Raw genomic sequence first — 18759 nt, 5'->3', positions numbered from 1 at the left:
CCATCAAGCGTGGAGCTCCCTTTTCAGTACTCAAGGACCTTCTGAGAAACTTCTTAAGTCTCTTACTTCTTTTTACTTAAACTATTTTTTACTCCTTAAGACACTACTTGTTTGTTCAGTCCTATACTTTTTACATTACATATGTATCCCACATCCACTACAGTGTAAAATAAGTAAGTGGGTTTATACGGACTTTCCCAGGAACCTGAAGACATATATTATATCCATAGGAGAAAGGCAATCCCAAGGAAGGGGGGCAACAACCTTTGGAAAGTAACACATTTACAAAAGCTGAGACCGCTACGGATCAGCACGTTTCCTCCACTCCACTTCACATCTATCACACTTCACATCTGGGCAGGAACAATAAATTGCTTCTTTCTTCTCGTCCTCATCTTCCCTCAAAAACCTCCCTGCTTCTCCACGAAGACCGGATGGACTGATGACAGGCCAATTGGAAACAGTGTTCACTAAAGCACTGGAGGTTATCCTTAAGTATAAGCCACACAGGGACTCTCTTGTATTAGTTGCTGTGAGGTAATACATAAGCCTACTACACCAACAGTGACTAAATACGAAAAAGAGGAACTGGCATTATTACAGAAGACAAAAAGGTTAACTGATGTCAGAAAGGTCTCCTGGCCAGAATTGCACACATATTTGAGACCCATGAGGTTTTTTGTTTGTTTGTTTGTCAAAAAGCTTGGCCCACAACTGCCATGCCTCACAAAATTACAGTTAGCTAACCAGAAAACCTAGTTTGCCTTAGGGTCTTTTTACGGTGTCACATGGTAAGAACCTGTATCAAAAGAAATGGCAACGTCAAAGATACACTTCCAAGTGTTTAAGGCCTGCCACAGTCTTTGGGGGTCGACTCCTTGTTGCAGTGGGATCACTCTCCCACAGAATCGAATGGCATCCTCACTGCCCTCCCCACCCCAAGAGGAGGCAGAACAAAGGAGTGAGCCAACACATGAAGCAGTTTCAAGTTTTATCCTTTTTTTCTTTATACCCGATGCCTGGCTTCCCTACAAAAGTGTAAAGTGACCAGTGGATATTTAGTCACAGTGCTTCAGAGTAGCAGAGGGTCTCTAGGAGGGTGATCAACCTGCACCATCTAGGAAACGAGGCTGGCACGACCACAGCTGTTAAGAGCATCGGCCATACAGGAAGCTGATGGGCGCAGATTTAGGAAAGCATTTGTCCTTTTTTTCCACGCATACATTTACTTTAAGATTCCATAAAAAGTTGATTTAGAAACACAAGATTTTATTAATGATTTGAATTAAAACACTCAGGTCAAACCAAACAATCTGTCATTCATACATGCAAACTGTTCCGATAAGCACTGCAGCAAATGCTAAGCCCCACACTGCCTGGGGAGTCAAAACACCCGACACAATGAACAGACCTAAACTACAGAGTTGAACTAGAACAGAAAAGCCTGAAGAACTCAGATCTATGTAACAGAAACTGTATTACTCAGAACAAAACAACAACAACAAAAGAAAACCCTTTATTAATCAGTTGTAATTTGACATCTTCAGTTAGACTACGGTAGTGAAACCGACCGTTTTCTTGAGCAGTACCTTCCTAAAACACAGAAACCAACCCAAACCGATGTTAGGACCCTTCTACAATGTGTAATTTCTTCATTATGATGGAATGCAACAAAATATCTTGCCCTTGGGTTGCTCAGTTTCAGCCCAAACAAATGCAAATGGCTTGTCAGCTGACAGCTGTTTGATAAGGCTCCCCTACAAGACCTGCATACTTTACTTTTTTCCGTGAAACTCGGGATGAAAGGCAGAAGGCAGGAAGAGAATTAATGTAGCATACAGTCTAAAGGCAATGCTACAACCGTGATTAAGTAGAAAAGTTAAAAGGCACAGATTTTCCACAGCTTCGCTGCGTGCAACCCATCCGTGTAACAAGTTGACAGGCCTAGCACGTCAGCTCCATCATCCCCTCCGACAGCTAAAACGCAGCATTGCATCCCTTTTCAGAGAAAATTTGCGTCTGCACCATGAAGCGTTGTACATTATTTCTTAGCACTGCAGGGGGCTCAAGTCCATATGGAACCTTCACAAATATTACCACAGATCAAACCAGCGGCGTTTGGAGGCAGATTTGACATACCTATTTAAATGAACAGCAGGGGTCCTCGGGCAGCCTCGGGCTGCGGGGGAGGCTCGGCGGAGAGCCAGCCGCAGCTCCATTAGTCAGCAAAGACACACTCTACATTTATCATTCATTTCATTTCTGCCAGGGCAAGAAGCTCATTTGCCCAAGGTCAACAAAAAGCGAAAAGAAGGTTTTCTTTTTTTTCCCCAAGAAATAAATGTACCTGACAAGTGGGGATTTTGTCCTTTGGGTTTGTGGAGCACAAATAAACACCAGAGAGTTCTAAAAAAGCCGAGTGAATGTGTGCCTGGGATTCAAGCAACCTGAAAGCTGACTGAGGCCGGGGAAGCCCGGTGCATGTTTTTGCAATTTTTTAAAAACCGTATAATGAAGAAAATAAAACTTGACACCATGTTCTTAAAGCAAGATAGGTTCTGTTGTCCAAAACTGGGTATTAGCAGCTAGCCATTTTATTCGTAATACCCTAGGGAACCCCCAAATTTGCATGCTATCAGTCACTCAGAGCACTGAAACAACAACGAGAAAAAGCTGCTCCCGGTACACTCAAACGCAGTTGCAAGTCAACGTGTAATAAAACCATTTCTTAGGTCTTTGGAGGGCACAAATTCTAGACTCATAATGCTGCATTCGCCTCTGAAAGGCAAAAACTGTATAGGATAAACAAAAAGTACAGACAACAATTTGCCCATGGCAAACGCCTTACAGCCCCTGACAGCAGCCTTACCCTCCACGCACGTGCGTGCCTTATGACTGAGCGGAGCACCCACCTCCAAAAAATGATCTCAATTTTAAATACCAGCATTTTAAAACCAGACATTCAGATATAAATTCTATGGTGTTTATTTACCTTTAGCAAAAATGAGTTAGTAAGATATAAAGTCTTTCGACATACTGCCTTACCTCTAGAGATCTTAATTTTGCTCAGTCTGAAACATACTAGGTAAATCCTGAAGCTGAGCAAGATCTCTGCTACAGTCACTTAAGCTTACAGTTCATATTATTAATCATCGATGTAATATACTTACATGCATTAATGAATAATACGACTGTTTGCCGGTATAAAAGAGAAAATGAAATGGACGGCCATCTTCTCCCCACTGGATCGCTAATAAAAAGTGAAATGAAAATAAGCAAAAATAAAAATTTATAGGTATATTTAGCTGAAGTTAGGAGACATGTCTACAATCCTGATTAACTTTAATGACAAAACAGCGTTAATATTTGGAATTTTAGTATTTGGTTCAGCATGTTTAACATGCTGGAAACTATTTAGGATATTTAATATTTCACACTCATTAACATAAAACTGTTCATAACTGATAAAATATTCCTGTGCAGTTCATCATGAGAATTTCTAGAACTTGTTTTAAATAAACACACATAAAATAGCAAAAAATCATCTTGTTAGAACAAAGAATTTAGGTTTGGCTAAAAATACAACACACTCCATATTCTTAAAAAGGGACACTGATAAAGTCAATGATGTCATACATTCAGGAAATTAGGAAAAGGCATAAAATAACAAAGAAAAAACTAAATGGATTTTTCCATGCCACATTATTTGATCCAACTCTGTGGTAACACACCTCTTAGAACTCAAATGTCTAAAACAGAAGGGCCCCCACAAGGTGTTATGTGTAATTCCTTTTGAAATACAGATGGTCATTCACATCTAATAAGCACCAAACAAACTGAGGAATGGACTCACTGTAGTAAATAAACCAAACCTGACTCCACATCCTTTGCCCTTATTTCTACTGTTGTTTCTTGGTTAACCATTTGTGGGAACTTCAATATGTTAAAGGTACACTCCTCTGTCAATTACAGAAGTTGAAAACTCTTTTCTCCCAATCTAACACTCACTTCTTAAAAAAAATTTTTTTTTAGAGAAAGCATTTTTTTTTTTAAAAGGAATGAGGTCCTTTATCTTTTTTTTTACCCCCCCATGGGGAGGGTATGTGAGACAAACACAGACAGCCTTAATGTGTTGAAATCCTTTGTCACCCACCTTTTACTTTGGTTTCCAGTGTCTTTCATAGTCAAGAAGTTTAAAATATATGCATACTGTAGAATCTGTCACTTTTCTCTAGAGCATGGTTTATTGGCTGTTTCTCACTATCACCCCTACTAAGTGAGCCTCGCTAGACATCTTTTTCTTTAATTGCCTCCCTCCCCATGAAACTTCAATATCACAAATATACCATAGATCTGTTGATGTATACAGAGGTCCTTTGGAGGGTCATAAACATTCTAGCAGTTCAGCCTTTACTCACCTCCTATGAATCCATTTATGTCCCCTCAGGGACAATATCACTTCTATGGAGAGAGCATGCTTTAAGACTTTGGGATTTCTAAAAACTATTTTCCTATATTTTCTTCTGGAATTTTTATTTTTTTTTCGTGCTCAGAAATTTCATCTATTTGAAATCTATGTTCATCAGGCAGAATCCAAGTTATTACCTTGTGCAGCAAAGAGAGTCTTTGTCCCATCAGTTTTTTGATACTACACTCTCCCGCTGAGTCAAGGTTTTTTTTTGTTGTTGTTGTTGTTTTTAAGATTAATTTTAGAGAGAAAGAGAGTGCACTCAAGCAAGCACGAACAGGGGGGAGAGGCAAAGGAAGAAGTGAATCTTAAGTACACTCCATTCTGAGAACGGAGCCCAAAGTGGGGCTCGATCTCATGACCTCGAGATCACGAACTGAGCCAAGACCAAGAGTCAAACGCTTAACTGACTGTTCCCATCCAGATGCCCCACTACGCTCTTGTGTTGAAATACCACCTGTACAATAAGTAGGATATTTCTGCTTCTGAGGGTAACTGACATTACACACAGGACACTTTAAGTGAATATATTTAAAACAAAGACCAAAATTTCATAATAAATTCTGAAGAAAAGTCTTGACAGGGATTTTAGCTTGAAAAAGAAAACTAGATTCTTATATGCCAAAGGCAGTGGATAAATTAAATACTTCTCCAACATCATTCTCAAACTTCATGAAATCCTGCATATTTTCCAATAGTTGTAACTTCACTATGCAATCCATTTGCATTGTATGTAGTGTTAAAGGAGTCAGAAAGTGCCTAAGAAAGACAAATATCATTGCTGCACATAAGACTCTACTGTAAAACTTGGGAGGGGTTTTTGAGTGGGCCTCATTTTGTGTGTGAGTATATAGAAGTCCGTGTGTATATACTTGATTTCATAATATTTCATTCAATCCAAGATGTCACAGATTTTAAGATGCCCCATCATGTGTCTTATACAAAGAAGGAAGGAGAAAATGCTGAACATCATGGTTTACATTAATTGTAAAATTAATCCTGTGGTCAAAAATGTTAAAACTGAAAAACTCTCTTAGAATTCACAAAAAATGACATTAACAAACATGCTGATGCTGAATACTCTAATCTGGTCCATTGGTCTGTCAGGACACTGCAACACCACCACCCTTGGACTAAAATAAGCTTTTGCTGCATTTGATAGCTGATAGGGTAAGGTTCCTACATTACCCTTATTTCTTTTTAAAAAGTTCTCTCTGCTTCTTACACATTTACCCTTTCAAATTAAGCTTATAAATATCTCCCAAAAGTCCTACTGGGACTTTGATTAAAATTATATTACGTTCGGGGGCTCCTGTGTTGCTCAGTTGTTATTCATTTGCCTTCTGTTCGGGTCACGATCCCAGGGTCCTGCGATCGAGCCCCACATCGGGATCCCTGCTCTGGGAAGCCTGTTCTCCCTCTCCCACTCCCCCTGCTTGTGTTCCTTCTCTGGCTGTGTGTTTCTCTGTGTCAAATAAATAATAAAATCTTAAAAACAAAACAAAACTATACTACATTTGTTAATTTTTAAGGAAGTAACTTTCCAATATCTTTCCTTACAGAACATGAAATCTTTTTTCTAGCTATTCAGACTTTCACCTATGAGGTTTATAATTTTATTAATTTTCATATTTACTACATAATAATTTTCCTAATTTTCTACATAAAAATTCATGTATATTTTTCTAAGTTTTACCTGTATTTTAGTTTGTAGTGTTCTTGATACTGTCCCTTCATTTAACTATGTTTTCTATAAAATTAATTTTAAGCGATATGCCCTTCTTTCACTATTTTTTCAACGCTTTTTTTCTTTTTTTTAAGAGCAGTTCACAGCAAAGTTGAGAGGAAGGTAGAGATTTCCCATATACCATCTTTGCCCCCAAATATGCATAACCACATCCATCATAAAACATCCCCTGACAGTGTGGTACCTTTGTTACAAGTGATGAATCTACTCTCTCTGGAGAATTATTATCACCCTAAGTCCACAGTTAACAGGGTTCACTCCTGTACACTTGGTGACTTTGGATCCAGTACTATAATATCATACAGAGTGGTTTCAGTGCCCTAAGGATCCTCTGTGCTCCACCTACTCCCCTTAACCACTGGCAACCACTGACCTTTCCACCGTTTCTGTAATTTAGCCTTTTCTAGAATGTCATATACGTAGAATATAGTAGGTAGCCTTTTCAGATTGGCTTCTTTCCCTCGGACATTTGCATTTAAGTCTCCTCCATGTCTTCTCATGGCTTGACAGCACCCTTCTTTTTAGTGCTGAAGAATATCCCATCATCTCTACGTACCACAGTTTCATTACCCATTCAAATGCAGAAGGACATCTTGGTTACTTTCAAGTTTTGGCAATTATGAATCAAGCTGCTATACACCTTTCTACAGGTTTCTGGGTGGACCTAAGTGTTTAACCGCTTTGGACAAATACCAAGGAACACAAATGCTGGATCGTATGGGAAGAGTTATGTTTAGTTTTGTAAGAAACCGCCGAACTTTCTTTCAAAGTGGCTGTACCATTTCTGCATCTCCATCAGTGATGAATGAGAGCTCCTGTTGCTCATCATCCTTGGCACAATTTGGTGGTGTCAGTGTTTTGGACTTTGGCCATTCTAAAAGGCCTGTAGTGGTATCTCACTGTTGCTTTAATTGGCATTTCCCTGAGGTGAAGCATCTTTTCATGTTTACCATGTATATACCTTCTGTGTTATCTATTAAGAACTTTGACCAATTCTTAAATTGGGTCATTGGTTTTCTTACTGTTGAGTTTAAGATTAAATTCCTTGTATATTTTGGTTAACAGTTCTTTATCAAATACATCTTTTCCAAATATTTCTACAATCTGTGGCTTGTCTTTTCATTCTTTGGACAGGGTCTTTCTCACAGCAGAAAATGTGAATTTTAATGAAATCCAGCTTCTCCTTTGGTGTTGTACATAAAAAGCCATAGCCAAACCTCAGTCTTCTGGGTTATTAATTACTGATTCAATTTCTTTAATTGATTTAAGCTTATTCAAATTGTCTACTTCTGGTGTAAGTTCTGGCAGATTGTACCTAACCTACAAGGAATTGGTCCATTTCTTATAGGTCATCACATCTGGAGGCATAGAGTTGTTCATGGTATTCCTTAATGGTCTTTTTAATGTCCCTGATCTGTAGCAGTATCCTTTCTTTCATTTCCAGTACTAATCATCTGTGTCCATGCTCCCTTCTTTCAGCTAGCCTGACTAGAGGCTCATCGATTTTATTGATAAAATAAAACTGACGTATAAAATCTATTATCAAAGAACCGGTTTTTGTTGATTTTCTTCACTGATTTCTTGTTTTCAACTTCACTGACTTCTGCTATGATTTTTATCGTTTTTTCTTCTGCTTACTTCAGATTTAATTTGCTCTTCTTTGTCAAGTTTCCTAAGATGGAAGCTTAGACAAGTGATTTTTAGATCTTCTTTTCTACTATACACTTTCACAATGCTATCAATTTCCCTCTGAGTACTTCTTTTGTCCACTGTTTTTATAAAGATTAAATACCAGAATTCCCTTGCCACAGACAAGTCTGAAATTGATTGTTCTAGACTCTTTCAATTTATTTACCTATGTCTACCTACCTACTGATATACAGAGGACTGTCTGCATGTTTTTTAAAAACACAAATGGTATTAAGCTGTATTTACATTATTTACTTCTTACAGACTATTTGTCTTCCCCTGCCCCCAAAATTCATGTTGGAGCCTAATCCTCCATGTGCTGGTATTTTGGTATGGGGCCTCTGGAAGGCGATCAGGTCATACGGGCAAAGCCATCATAAATAGGATGAGTGCAGTCACAGAAGGAACCCCAGAGATCCTAGGCCCCCTTGTAAGAACACAGGGAAAGACAGCTGTCCATGAACCAGGAAGTGGGCTCTTGAAGTGAATAGATTTCTTGATTTTGGACTTCCAGCCTCCAGAACTAGGAGAAATACATTTCTTTGGTTTGTAAGCCACCCAGTGTATAGTAACCTGAATGGACTAAGACAACACTACACCATTTTCACTTCCTTTTCTCACCCAACAGTGTGTCTCATTTGTACTAATGCAACTGGAGCTGCCTTTTTCTCTTTCAATTTGGGGAGTGAAAGAGAGGGAGTGGGAGAGAGTGAGCAGAAACGCGTGAGTGAGGAGTGAGGAGTAGGGGTAGATGGAGAGGGAGAGAAAATTTTAAGTAGGCTCCAGTGTCTGTGCGGAGCCTGATACAAGGCTCGACCGCACAACCCTGAGATCATGACCAAGCCAAAATCAAGAGCTGGCTGCTTAACCGAGACCGAGCCACTCAAAACCCCTGGAACTAGCTCTCTCTTGATTATCAGCACATTACTTCACAGTAGATTCTCCGACATTTAGTTAGCTACCCTATTTAGTGAACATTTAGACTGTTTCTAATTCTTTGCTAACACATACTATTCACAATTTCTAATCTGGTAAGTGATAATGATTTATCATTGTTTTATAAAACACTGTTTCTGATCTGATAATTCTTATGTTTACTGGTTACTTGTATTCTCACTTATGAATTGACTATTTTCCCCTTTGCTTACTTTGTCGGATGCTTAACTGACTGAGCCATCCAGGTATCCCTGATGCTTGCTTTTTAAATTTATACTGCCTTTTTTCCAAAGAGAAGTTTTGAATTTTAAAATAGGTAATTTACCGATCTTTGTCCTTTTCATTTTTTTGTGACTTAAGGACATAATATTATCCATTATTTGATAGTTGTATGTTTATCCTTCAACTAACAACTTTAATTCTATTCTAGAGTGTGAACTTCTTAATTCCAAAATCATAATGAACCTTTAAGTCTTGACCCAATTCTGTCATGTTCTGGATACACTCTATTTTTTTTTTTTTTTTTTTTTTTACATTCCATGAGTGGATTAAGAAATAGGATACTTCTGGGGCACCTGTGTGGCACAGCTGGTTGGGTGCCCAGTTCTTGGTTTCAGCTCAGGTCATTGCCTTGGGGTCATGGGATTAAGCCCTGTGTTGGGCTCTAGTCTCAGTGCAGAGTCTGCTTGAGATGCATTCTCTCTCTCTCTCCTTACCCCTCCCACCTGTGCTAATTCTCTCTAAAATAGGTAAATCTTTAAAAAAAGGGGGGGGGGGGACACTTCTGTCCACAGAAATGTGGATGCCTTGTCCCATTTATTTTTTAAAGACTGCTACAAAAATAAAACAGAAAATGAGAATAACCCAAATGCTCAGCTGAAGAAAATCATCCTTAGTAAAACCAATGACAAAACAGAAGGAAAGTGAAATGCAACACTCCAAACTGAATTAAATATTTTCAAACAAGCATTTGCGTTTACTGGAGGATAGTCTGCATCAAATCTTCAAAATATGAGCCCATAATGGACAAAAAAACTGAAAGTAATGAAACTTGATTAAACTCAGAGAAGAATTAGGAAAAAAGCTAAAATCATCAGAAATGTAGACTGACTTATATAGAAGAAATAGATTAAAAGAAGAAATAGATTAGAAGAAGAAATAGATTGAAAACATAATAAAGGACACTGGAGGAAAAACTACAAAGACCATCAAGAAAATGAAAATGAGACAAAGAAAAAATGAAGATGAGTCAGAAAGACAGACTAGAAAACAACCAAAGAAGGAATAAAAATTACATAACTGGAGTCCCAAGGGGCAAAACAAAGTGAAACAGAACTAATATTTTAAACTATTAAAAAAACCTTCCTGGATATAAAGAACTTGAATCTACAATACCGAAAGAGCTCACTGCCAGCACAATAAGCTAACTTTTCATAATCAACTCAATGTCATACTTCCACAAAGCTACTAAACAAAGGTAAAGAATCCTTACGACCACCAGGAAAAAAGATTAAATGACTTATAAGGAAAGAATAGCTGGACTGATCTGAGACTTCTCAAGAACAACAGACAAAGCAGGACAACAATAGCGCAGCACTTCTAAGAAACTCAAGAAAGTGTGAACCAAAGATTTTTCCCTCTAGCCTAGCTGTTCTTCAAGTATCAAGGCTATAGGAAAATAATTTTAAACACGTCAGTGCTCAAGAAATTTTGTAATCTATGACCTCTCTTTGAAGAATCTACTAGAAGATGAACTCCATTCAACCAAGAGATGACAAGGGAAACTTTAACAGAAGTTTAATAATTTAATTATAGATGTAAAATTAGAACAGATGAAGTGTATACAAAGAAATGTTGAAAAAATAGAATACACCCAGATACCTATTTTTCTATGTGCATATGTAGATATGTATTTGTAAAGCTGGAATTCAATGTTTCTGAAACAGCTCCTGTCCACCAAAATATAGGTGAGAAAAATCGCAATTTATTTGTTACCCATGTGACCATTGTGTTACTTAAATCATCATTACACGCCATTCCATACTGCTTTGTGTGGGTTTGGCCACCATGTTGTCAATCGGCAGGATGCTCATATTATCTCTGTACAATTAGCACTTTGCCCTTCACCTATACTGTGGCATGCTTTTATAAGAGTACCACTTAAGGGGCACCTGGGTGGCTCAATCGGTTAAGCGTCCAACTCTTGATTTCGGCTCAGGTCATGATCTCAGGGTTCTGAGACAGAGCCCCAAGTTAGACTCAGCATAGAGTCTACTTGAGTCTTTCCCCTCTTCCCTCTCCCATCCCCCTTTGTTGCTCTCCCCCACTCCCTGCAAGTGCTCGCTCTCTTTCATGTGTGCCCTATCTAAAATAAAACTCTTTAAAAAAAAGAGTATCATTAAAAAAAATTACAACTCACATAGTTTAAATATTTTCAATATTCAGATATCCAAATAAGGATATTCTACTGTAATTCTAATATGGTTTTTAGTTTGTGGTCTGTTTTTTCTAGGTGGGCAATCTTAACATCTATGAATAATAACTGACTTATTCCTAACCTCTGTGCCTTTTTTAATCACACTGGTTAAGCCTTTCAAAATAATACCGAATACCACAGGCAAGTGCAGGCATACTGATCTTATTCCTGGACATAAGATAAAGTAATTCCAGTGCCATGCTTTTTAATTTAATGTGTTTGTTTCTCATGATAGTTTTTCTCAAACTAATAAAGTTTCTTTTTAGTTCTAGTTTAAGAGTTTCATCAAAAAATGCTGAATTTTGTTTAATGACCTTTTCTTCATCTATGAAAATATTTACTTCCTGACTCAAGCAACTCATTAATAAATTCCTAATGTTAAACCATCCTAATATTCCTGGGAGTAAAAAGGTCTTCTGGTATTTTCTCTTAATATTTTATTTATATTTATATTTATTTATTTATAAACAAGTATATTTTATATTATATTAGTATAATTTAAATAAATAGAAATAATACATTTATTTATATAATATTCATATATTTATTATAAATATATTATACATAATATATAAGTATGTTTATATATTACTTATACATTTACATATTATGTGTTTATATATTATATAAATAAATATAAATATTTATATTAAATATATATTTATATAATATATATCATTTATTTATTAATTATATATTTATTTATATTTATTTATATTTATATTTCTTTATTTCATTTGCTATCATTTTATTTAGTGAGAACAGACTACAAGTTTTTATGCAATTCGTATCCAGATCTAGTAATTGTCTGAGCCTTTAAAATGAACCTGAAGGTTTTGTTATCTTTCTGCTCTGCAACAGTTCACATAACGTAAAAGTTCAAGCTTTCTCAAGTATGACAGAACTCACTTACAGAACCTCTGGGCCTGGTGCCTCTCTGATTAGATCTCTGATCACCTCTGACTTTCCCAGCTTTTAGTCTAACCAGTATTCTCCCTAAGATTATTACTACCTGTTTGAGAATCAGGGAAGTGTGGCAGTGCTTTGCAGTTGAGATTGTTAGGGCCTACCTATATCTTGCTTCAGCCACTTCCTTGTAGACCTGTAGTTCTGTTCTCTCAGACTGACTTCTTGGGTGTTCAGAATAATCTGCTATTTATCTAGCTGTTTGAGGCTCTGCCTCAGCCACTTCCCAGCTGTGTTTTTGGTAGATTACTCTCCAGGTTTTAATTCCTTTATCTGTAAAATGGGACATGTAACAGTATCTACTTAATGAAACTGTTATGAAGATTATGAGCAAATACAAAGCACTCAGAACTGCGCCTGGCCCACTCGAAGTTTCAATAAATTCTAGTTATTAATTAGGATATTTTTCAAATTAATTAGAATAAAGCTACCCACAACAATCTTTACTTCAAAAATATCCTCTGAAGGGATGCCTGGATGGCTCAGTCATTGGGCATCTGCCTTCGGCTCAGGTCATGATCCCAGGGTCCTGGGACTGAGCCCCACATCGGGCTCCCTGCTCAGCGGGAAGCCTGTTTCTCCCTCTCCCACTCCTCCTGCTTGTGTTCCATCTCTCGTTGAGTCTTTCTCTGTCAAATAAATAAAACCTTTAAAAATTAGTAAAAATAAATAGATAAAAATATCTTCTGAATATTATTGAAAATGATTAATATTGTCCGTTTATGTTTTTTTTCCTTGACCAGACTTGCCAGATGTTGATCAATTTCACTGGCTTTTTCAAAGAACTAGTTGGCTTCATTTATCCTGCCTCATCTTTAAAATTTCTTCATTCATCAATTTCATTCCTTTCCTACTTTCTTGAAATGAATACTGAGTTCATTTATTTCCAGTCTCTGTTAATGTCTATTAACTATGTTTGCCTCTGCATAATACCTGCCTATATCCCATAGGGTTTGATATGAACTGTTCTCATCTTTCTACATTTCTAAATAATCTGTAATTTCAATTCTGGTTTCCTCTTTAATCCAACAGTTTTATGGTTCTAGTGATCTGAAGTCAGAGGATCTAACCTATATAATTTCTACATTTTTGGAACTTGTTAGATTTTCTCTATGACCTCTTACATCATAATTCTATTAATATTCCATTAGCATCTATACAGAAAAATATATTTTTGTACCTGTATGTGTAAGCTATAAAATCATGCTGTGTTATTCAAATTCTTTAGAGCCTTATTTAACAGCTTTTGCTACAAACATTTCAATGCTAAATGCATGGTACAAAAAGGTTCATGGTCATCAAATCCACTTAAAGGATATTAGATTCTATCAATATCAATTAACATTCTTGTCTCATCGAACCACTCCTCAACCCCCCTGAATTCCATTTCATCTCGTTAGGTGCTATTCCTTGCGTCTGTCATCAATCTGGCATATATCTTTGTTTTTCTGACATTTTTATCACTTGCCTTAAACAGTAGAGTAAGATTTTTATGTTAACTCAATCTGGAAGCTTCCATCTTTTAATAAAGGAAGTGGTGGCACTTTACAAGCATCATAATCTATTCAAATCTAAATTTTGCTGATTTTTTAACATAAAAATTAGTCTGTCTTATGTTTACAAAGTATAGCAAAATTGGTAGGTAGGTGGCAAAAAATATTTTGCTAATTCTAAAGGAATTCTGTCTAAATATAGTTAACTGCAGTATGTAATAAAACCCCACCAATACTGACAAAATAACAGAAGCATTTTGCAGGGATGTCTGGAAGTTTCAGTTGTTACATTCTAGCTGATAGTAATGACAAATTTCTAATACTGAGAAGCTGGTATGATTTGAAAGAACAGTTTTAAAGGCACAGATATACAAGAGATGCAAAGAGACAAAGAGACAGGAGATGTAAGTGAGGAGCCTGTGAGGCTGATATATAGAGAAGCTACTAAAAACAAAAAAAAAATCAGTTACCACATTTACAGAAAAAGCCATTAAGTTTCTATGTCCTGTATATACAGTTCTACTTCGATAAACTTGAGCTGCATCTTTAAAACGGATGTGCACTTGTAACACAGCCTTCGTTTATTATCTCCCCAAGAGCTCTCAGTTGAAATGATGTTATAGTTTATAATCAACTATGTCAGAGAAATGAAGAAATATGAAAGACAATTCATTTATAAAAGGGCCCCTAATTTTTTTAACAAGATTCAAAAGAAAAGTTATCATTTCAAAGAGCGAAGTAGAGAAGTAGAATGAAAGAACATCTAGCTCTGGGTGCCTCTGGGTGGCTTTCAGTCAGTTAAGTTTCTGCCTTCAGCTCGGGTCATGGTCCCAGGGTCCTGGAATCGAGCCCCACATCGGGCTCCCTTCTTGGCAGGGGGTCTGCTTTTCCCTCTGCCCTGCTCACGCTCTCTCTCTCTTGCTCACTCTCCTTCAAATAAATAAATAAAATCTTAAGGGAAAAAAAAAGAGTGCCTAGCTCTGAACACAGGTTAAGACTTAGCAGATATATCAGTGCAAAAGAAATACATTTTTTTATTGAAATATCTGCTCTCTTACCAATCTCTACTGAATCAGCTCTAAAAGAGACTGAGTAATGCAGCCTGTACAGTAAGAATTTGTGGCTACCAGGCTCTTCTCTATGAAATCTACACATCTTTGCTGCAGAGTTAAATGCTTTGGAAGAGTCAGCTGTGTCCATTCCCAATCTATTTATTACAATTGTATTTATTTCTGTAATTACGTGAATTAAGTACTATATAAGCAGATGATATATGAGTAGAAATAGAAAAGACAATTTTTGGTGCTGTGAAAACGAAATTGAATGCTTCAGAAAAACTGAAAGGCAAGCTTCTAAAAAAAAAAAGTCTGTTCCACTTCATTGTGGTTAGAGGAAAAATCTGTAGAAATACAGAAATATTCTGCATTTAGATTTCTTAGAAATTTAAGTTCTTTGTTCCACTGTGAGGAAACCAAAACTAAAAAACTTTGATAATGGGGATAAAAGGAATTGGGAGAAATAGATACCTACTGAAAGAAAGAAAACCATCTAGAGTTATTATAGCAAGAGATTGATGAATAAGTATAAATTTATACTGAGCGTTTTAAAGAAGTAATTTCTAGCTTTAGTACTTAAAATCTTTTGTTGTTGTTTTTTTAAATTAGGCTCAATGCCCAGCATGGAGCCCAGTGTAGGGCTTGAACTCATGACCCTGAGATCAAGACCTGAGCTAAGATCAAGAGTCCAAGGCTTAACCCACTGAGCCACCCTAGCTTTAGCTTTTTAAATTAAACCGATAATTACCACCAGTCAACACTGGCTAATAGGCTTTCTTTTAATGTAAATTGGAAAACAGTAATTATTATTTCCTGGCAACCTTAAAGCCTGATGTATGTTTTCTTCAAATTTAATTTTACACAGTTAAGAGATAAAGAGAAAATCTTAGAAGAAATCAGAGAAAAGAGAAGGCCAGACAGGATGATGGCTAACTGCTTATCAGAAACAATAAAAGACAAAAGACAATGGAATTATATCAACAAAGGAAAGAGCGGGGGTGGCAGTGGGGGGGATGGGGGGTGGGAGGGTCTATACTCAGTGCTTCCAAAATGAACAAAAATTTTCCATTTTTGAATAAAGGTGAATTAGTCTCCAGCAGATCTATACCAAACTCTTCCTCAAAACGGCATCTTAGAATGCAGATAAATGAGTGTAACACTAGTATAGGCATAAATTCTAACCTGATCTAATTGTAATATCATTTAATTAAAAAGAAATAATTTGTAAATTCTAGTCATTTATTATTAGTTATAAAATATTGCTGACCAGCCTCACAACTGCCATGACACAGGGGCATGTCCCCACCATATGTGGGTGGCTGCTGATACGTAACCTGACATTGCAGTGAAGGAAGCACTGCTCATTCATTCTTCAATTAGCAATAATCAGCAATAATCGCGCCTCAGATAAACCTCATTGGCTACAATACTGCCACTGTGCAAAGCTACTGCTCATTTATTAGGAGCAAACTTACTTACCTCTTTGTTTTGGAAAAATCTGTTCAGGATGCTGTAAAATAAATTACAGTGCATTAATTACTGTAACATATTACAGACCTAAGTGAAATTTTAAAAATATTAGTGAAGAGAATTACCTTCATTACTGGCCTGGCTTGCTTCTCAAACAAACCACTCGGAAAAAGGTAAGCAATAGCTCTCTGAAAATATACACAAAGGTTAATTAACAACTGTTATAAACACAAGTTAATGTTATGACTAATACTTTCTGAGTGCTTAGTACATGCCAGAGATCTCATAATCTTTTAAACAGGAGAAAAAAATGACCACATACACATCCCCCAGAGAAAAATTATTTGTCACTATTAAACTGGTTATTAACAATTTTCAAGTGTCAGTTTCAAATATGCATGTGCTCCCACAAATCCCTCTTTTGTTTTTTATTATTATTTTTCAAGATTTTTATTTATTTATTTGTCAGAGAGAGAGAGAGCACGAGGGAGCGAGCATAAGCAGGCAGAGGCAGAGAGAGAAGCAGGCTCCCTGCCAAGCAAGGAGCCCAATGCGGGGCTCAATCCCAGGACCCTGGAACCATGATCCGAGCCGAAGAAGGCAGTGGCTTAATGGACTGAGCCACCCAGGTGTCCCCAAATCCCTCTTTCAAAAGCAAACGAGAGGTGCCCCTCTACAACCTCTGTGGTAATGTGCTCAGGAGCCCCACTTTGGACTCCCTGTTAGCAGTGCGAATATCAGAGACCGAATACTGAGAAGAGCAGGCTCCAAGCCTCACCCACCGCGACAGCCCCAGTGTTTTTAGATGCTCTCTGAACTCTTCCTAGGAAGTTTTGAGAGGTTTTTATACTACATTTTCCCAACCGGGTTCTCTGAAATGTCTGTCTCTCAATGGGGACACTACTGGCATTCTGAGTGTGACAACTCCGTAGTAGGCAGCCTTGCCCTTCCCTGTCCTGTAGGTCACTTAACAGCCCTGGCCCTTCTCCACCATCTCTGCTGGTAATAACCCTAGCACCTGTGACAAATCTTGCCCGCACACATTTCCAAAAGCCCTCCACCTCCCAGGACTGCCACCAACTTGAGAACAACTGTGTAAGCCATGCCAGTGTCTTCGCCAACACCACTCCTCACAATCAAAAGCAAAGCACACGCGTTTTCCTTTCTCTCGAATGGTATCAGATGAGAAGTCTGTGGCCTTGGATCTTATTAGCACTGCATCTGAACTCTAAATGAACTGGCAGCTCACGCAGACACAGCGCTGCTCTGTGGAGAAGCTGTTCTCAGGATGGGCCTCTGTGCCCTCCCACGCAAAGTGCTAAGACCGGATTCCACCCCCGAAAGTCAGGGGTCTGTAACCTGGGGCTTATCAATTCAGTTATCTTAGGGAGCCCATCTGTGTCTCTGAGTCAAGCTTCATTTTCCCATTTGGGCTTCTGGCAATAAAATGGACACTTAAGAAACCCTTCGATCACACAGCAGAGTGCTAATTTTGTGAACATTTTTTTTTTCTTTTTTAAAGCCAGGGACGACTCTGCCTTTCCTTCTCTGAGGGAGAAAAGGTGGACTTTTTAATAAGTGATGTTGAGACAACTGATTGCCATTTGGAAAAAGATAAAAGTGGACGCAAACCCGACACCATATACAAGGATAAGCCGCAGATGGGTCAGATGGTCGAACACAGAAAATCAAACAAGTATGAGAAGAAAACATGGCGAATTCCTCTATATAAGCTACACCTCCACAGGCAAAACCAACACCATCACAGGTTATTCGCTGATTTACAACCGCAAAATATTAGAACCCCCACTCCAAGGTTGGGGGCATAAATGATGGCATGTCCATGCCACCAAGCACTCTAGCATAAAAAAGGATTGATAAAAGCAAGACACAAGGGAAATGTGCTTAGAGTGTGACCTTTGGTACAAGAAAAAAAAAATAAGAAAATACATATAGGAATGGGGAAAATATACATAGGTTTCATTCCACAAGGAACGGTACAGTGTAAACAAATAAAAATGATCATTTATTAAGGAGTAGGCGGCAGTAGGGTGAGGGCTACGGGGATGAGTAAGGCTTTCCTGGGGATGCCTTTATTCAGCTGAACTTGGAAGCACAAATATGCTGTATGTATTAAAGACCAACATTTTCAAAAGAAACTCTAAAACTTAATATAAACAAAATAAACAAACCTCATTTCTTTCCTTTTTAAAGATTTTATTTATTTGACAGAGAGAGAGAGAGAGAGAGAGAGAGAGAGAGAACACAAGCAGGGGCGGTGGGGAGAGGGAGAAGCAGGCTCCCCACTGAGTAGGGAGCCCGATGTGAGGCTGGATCCCAGAACCCTAGGATCATAGGCTGAGCTGAAGGCAGAGGCTTAAACAACTGAGCCACCCAGGTGCCCTATACAAACCTAATTTCTAATGACAAAAACAACAACAACAAAACACCACAACAGC

The 18759-nt window shown here is 37.7% G+C and overlaps 1 protein-coding gene across 2 annotated transcripts in view; it reads right to left on the bottom strand.

Moving 5' to 3' along the window:
- Window positions 1-18759, bottom strand: part of MRPS9 (mitochondrial ribosomal protein S9) — a 65090-nt gene that overhangs the window by 16079 nt on the left and 30252 nt on the right. For both annotated transcript variants that reach the window (XM_082743635.1, XM_082743636.1), the window contains exons 3-5: window positions 16426-16488; window positions 16310-16340; window positions 3171-3250 (exon numbers count right to left, since the gene is read on the bottom strand). In XM_082743635.1, the coding sequence (XP_082599761.1) occupies window positions 3171-3250; window positions 16310-16340; window positions 16426-16488 (174 nt within the window). The remainder of the gene's footprint in view (window positions 1-3170; window positions 3251-16309; window positions 16341-16425; window positions 16489-18759) is intronic.

The sequence above is a fragment of the Mustela nivalis genome (genome assembly GCF_964662115.1).
Source record: "Mustela nivalis genome assembly, chromosome: 8".
In the NCBI taxonomy this organism is placed as follows: domain Eukaryota; kingdom Metazoa; phylum Chordata; class Mammalia; order Carnivora; family Mustelidae; genus Mustela; species Mustela nivalis.
Note: the sequence above shows the minus strand (reverse complement) of the source record. Positions and strands in the feature narration are given on the sequence as shown.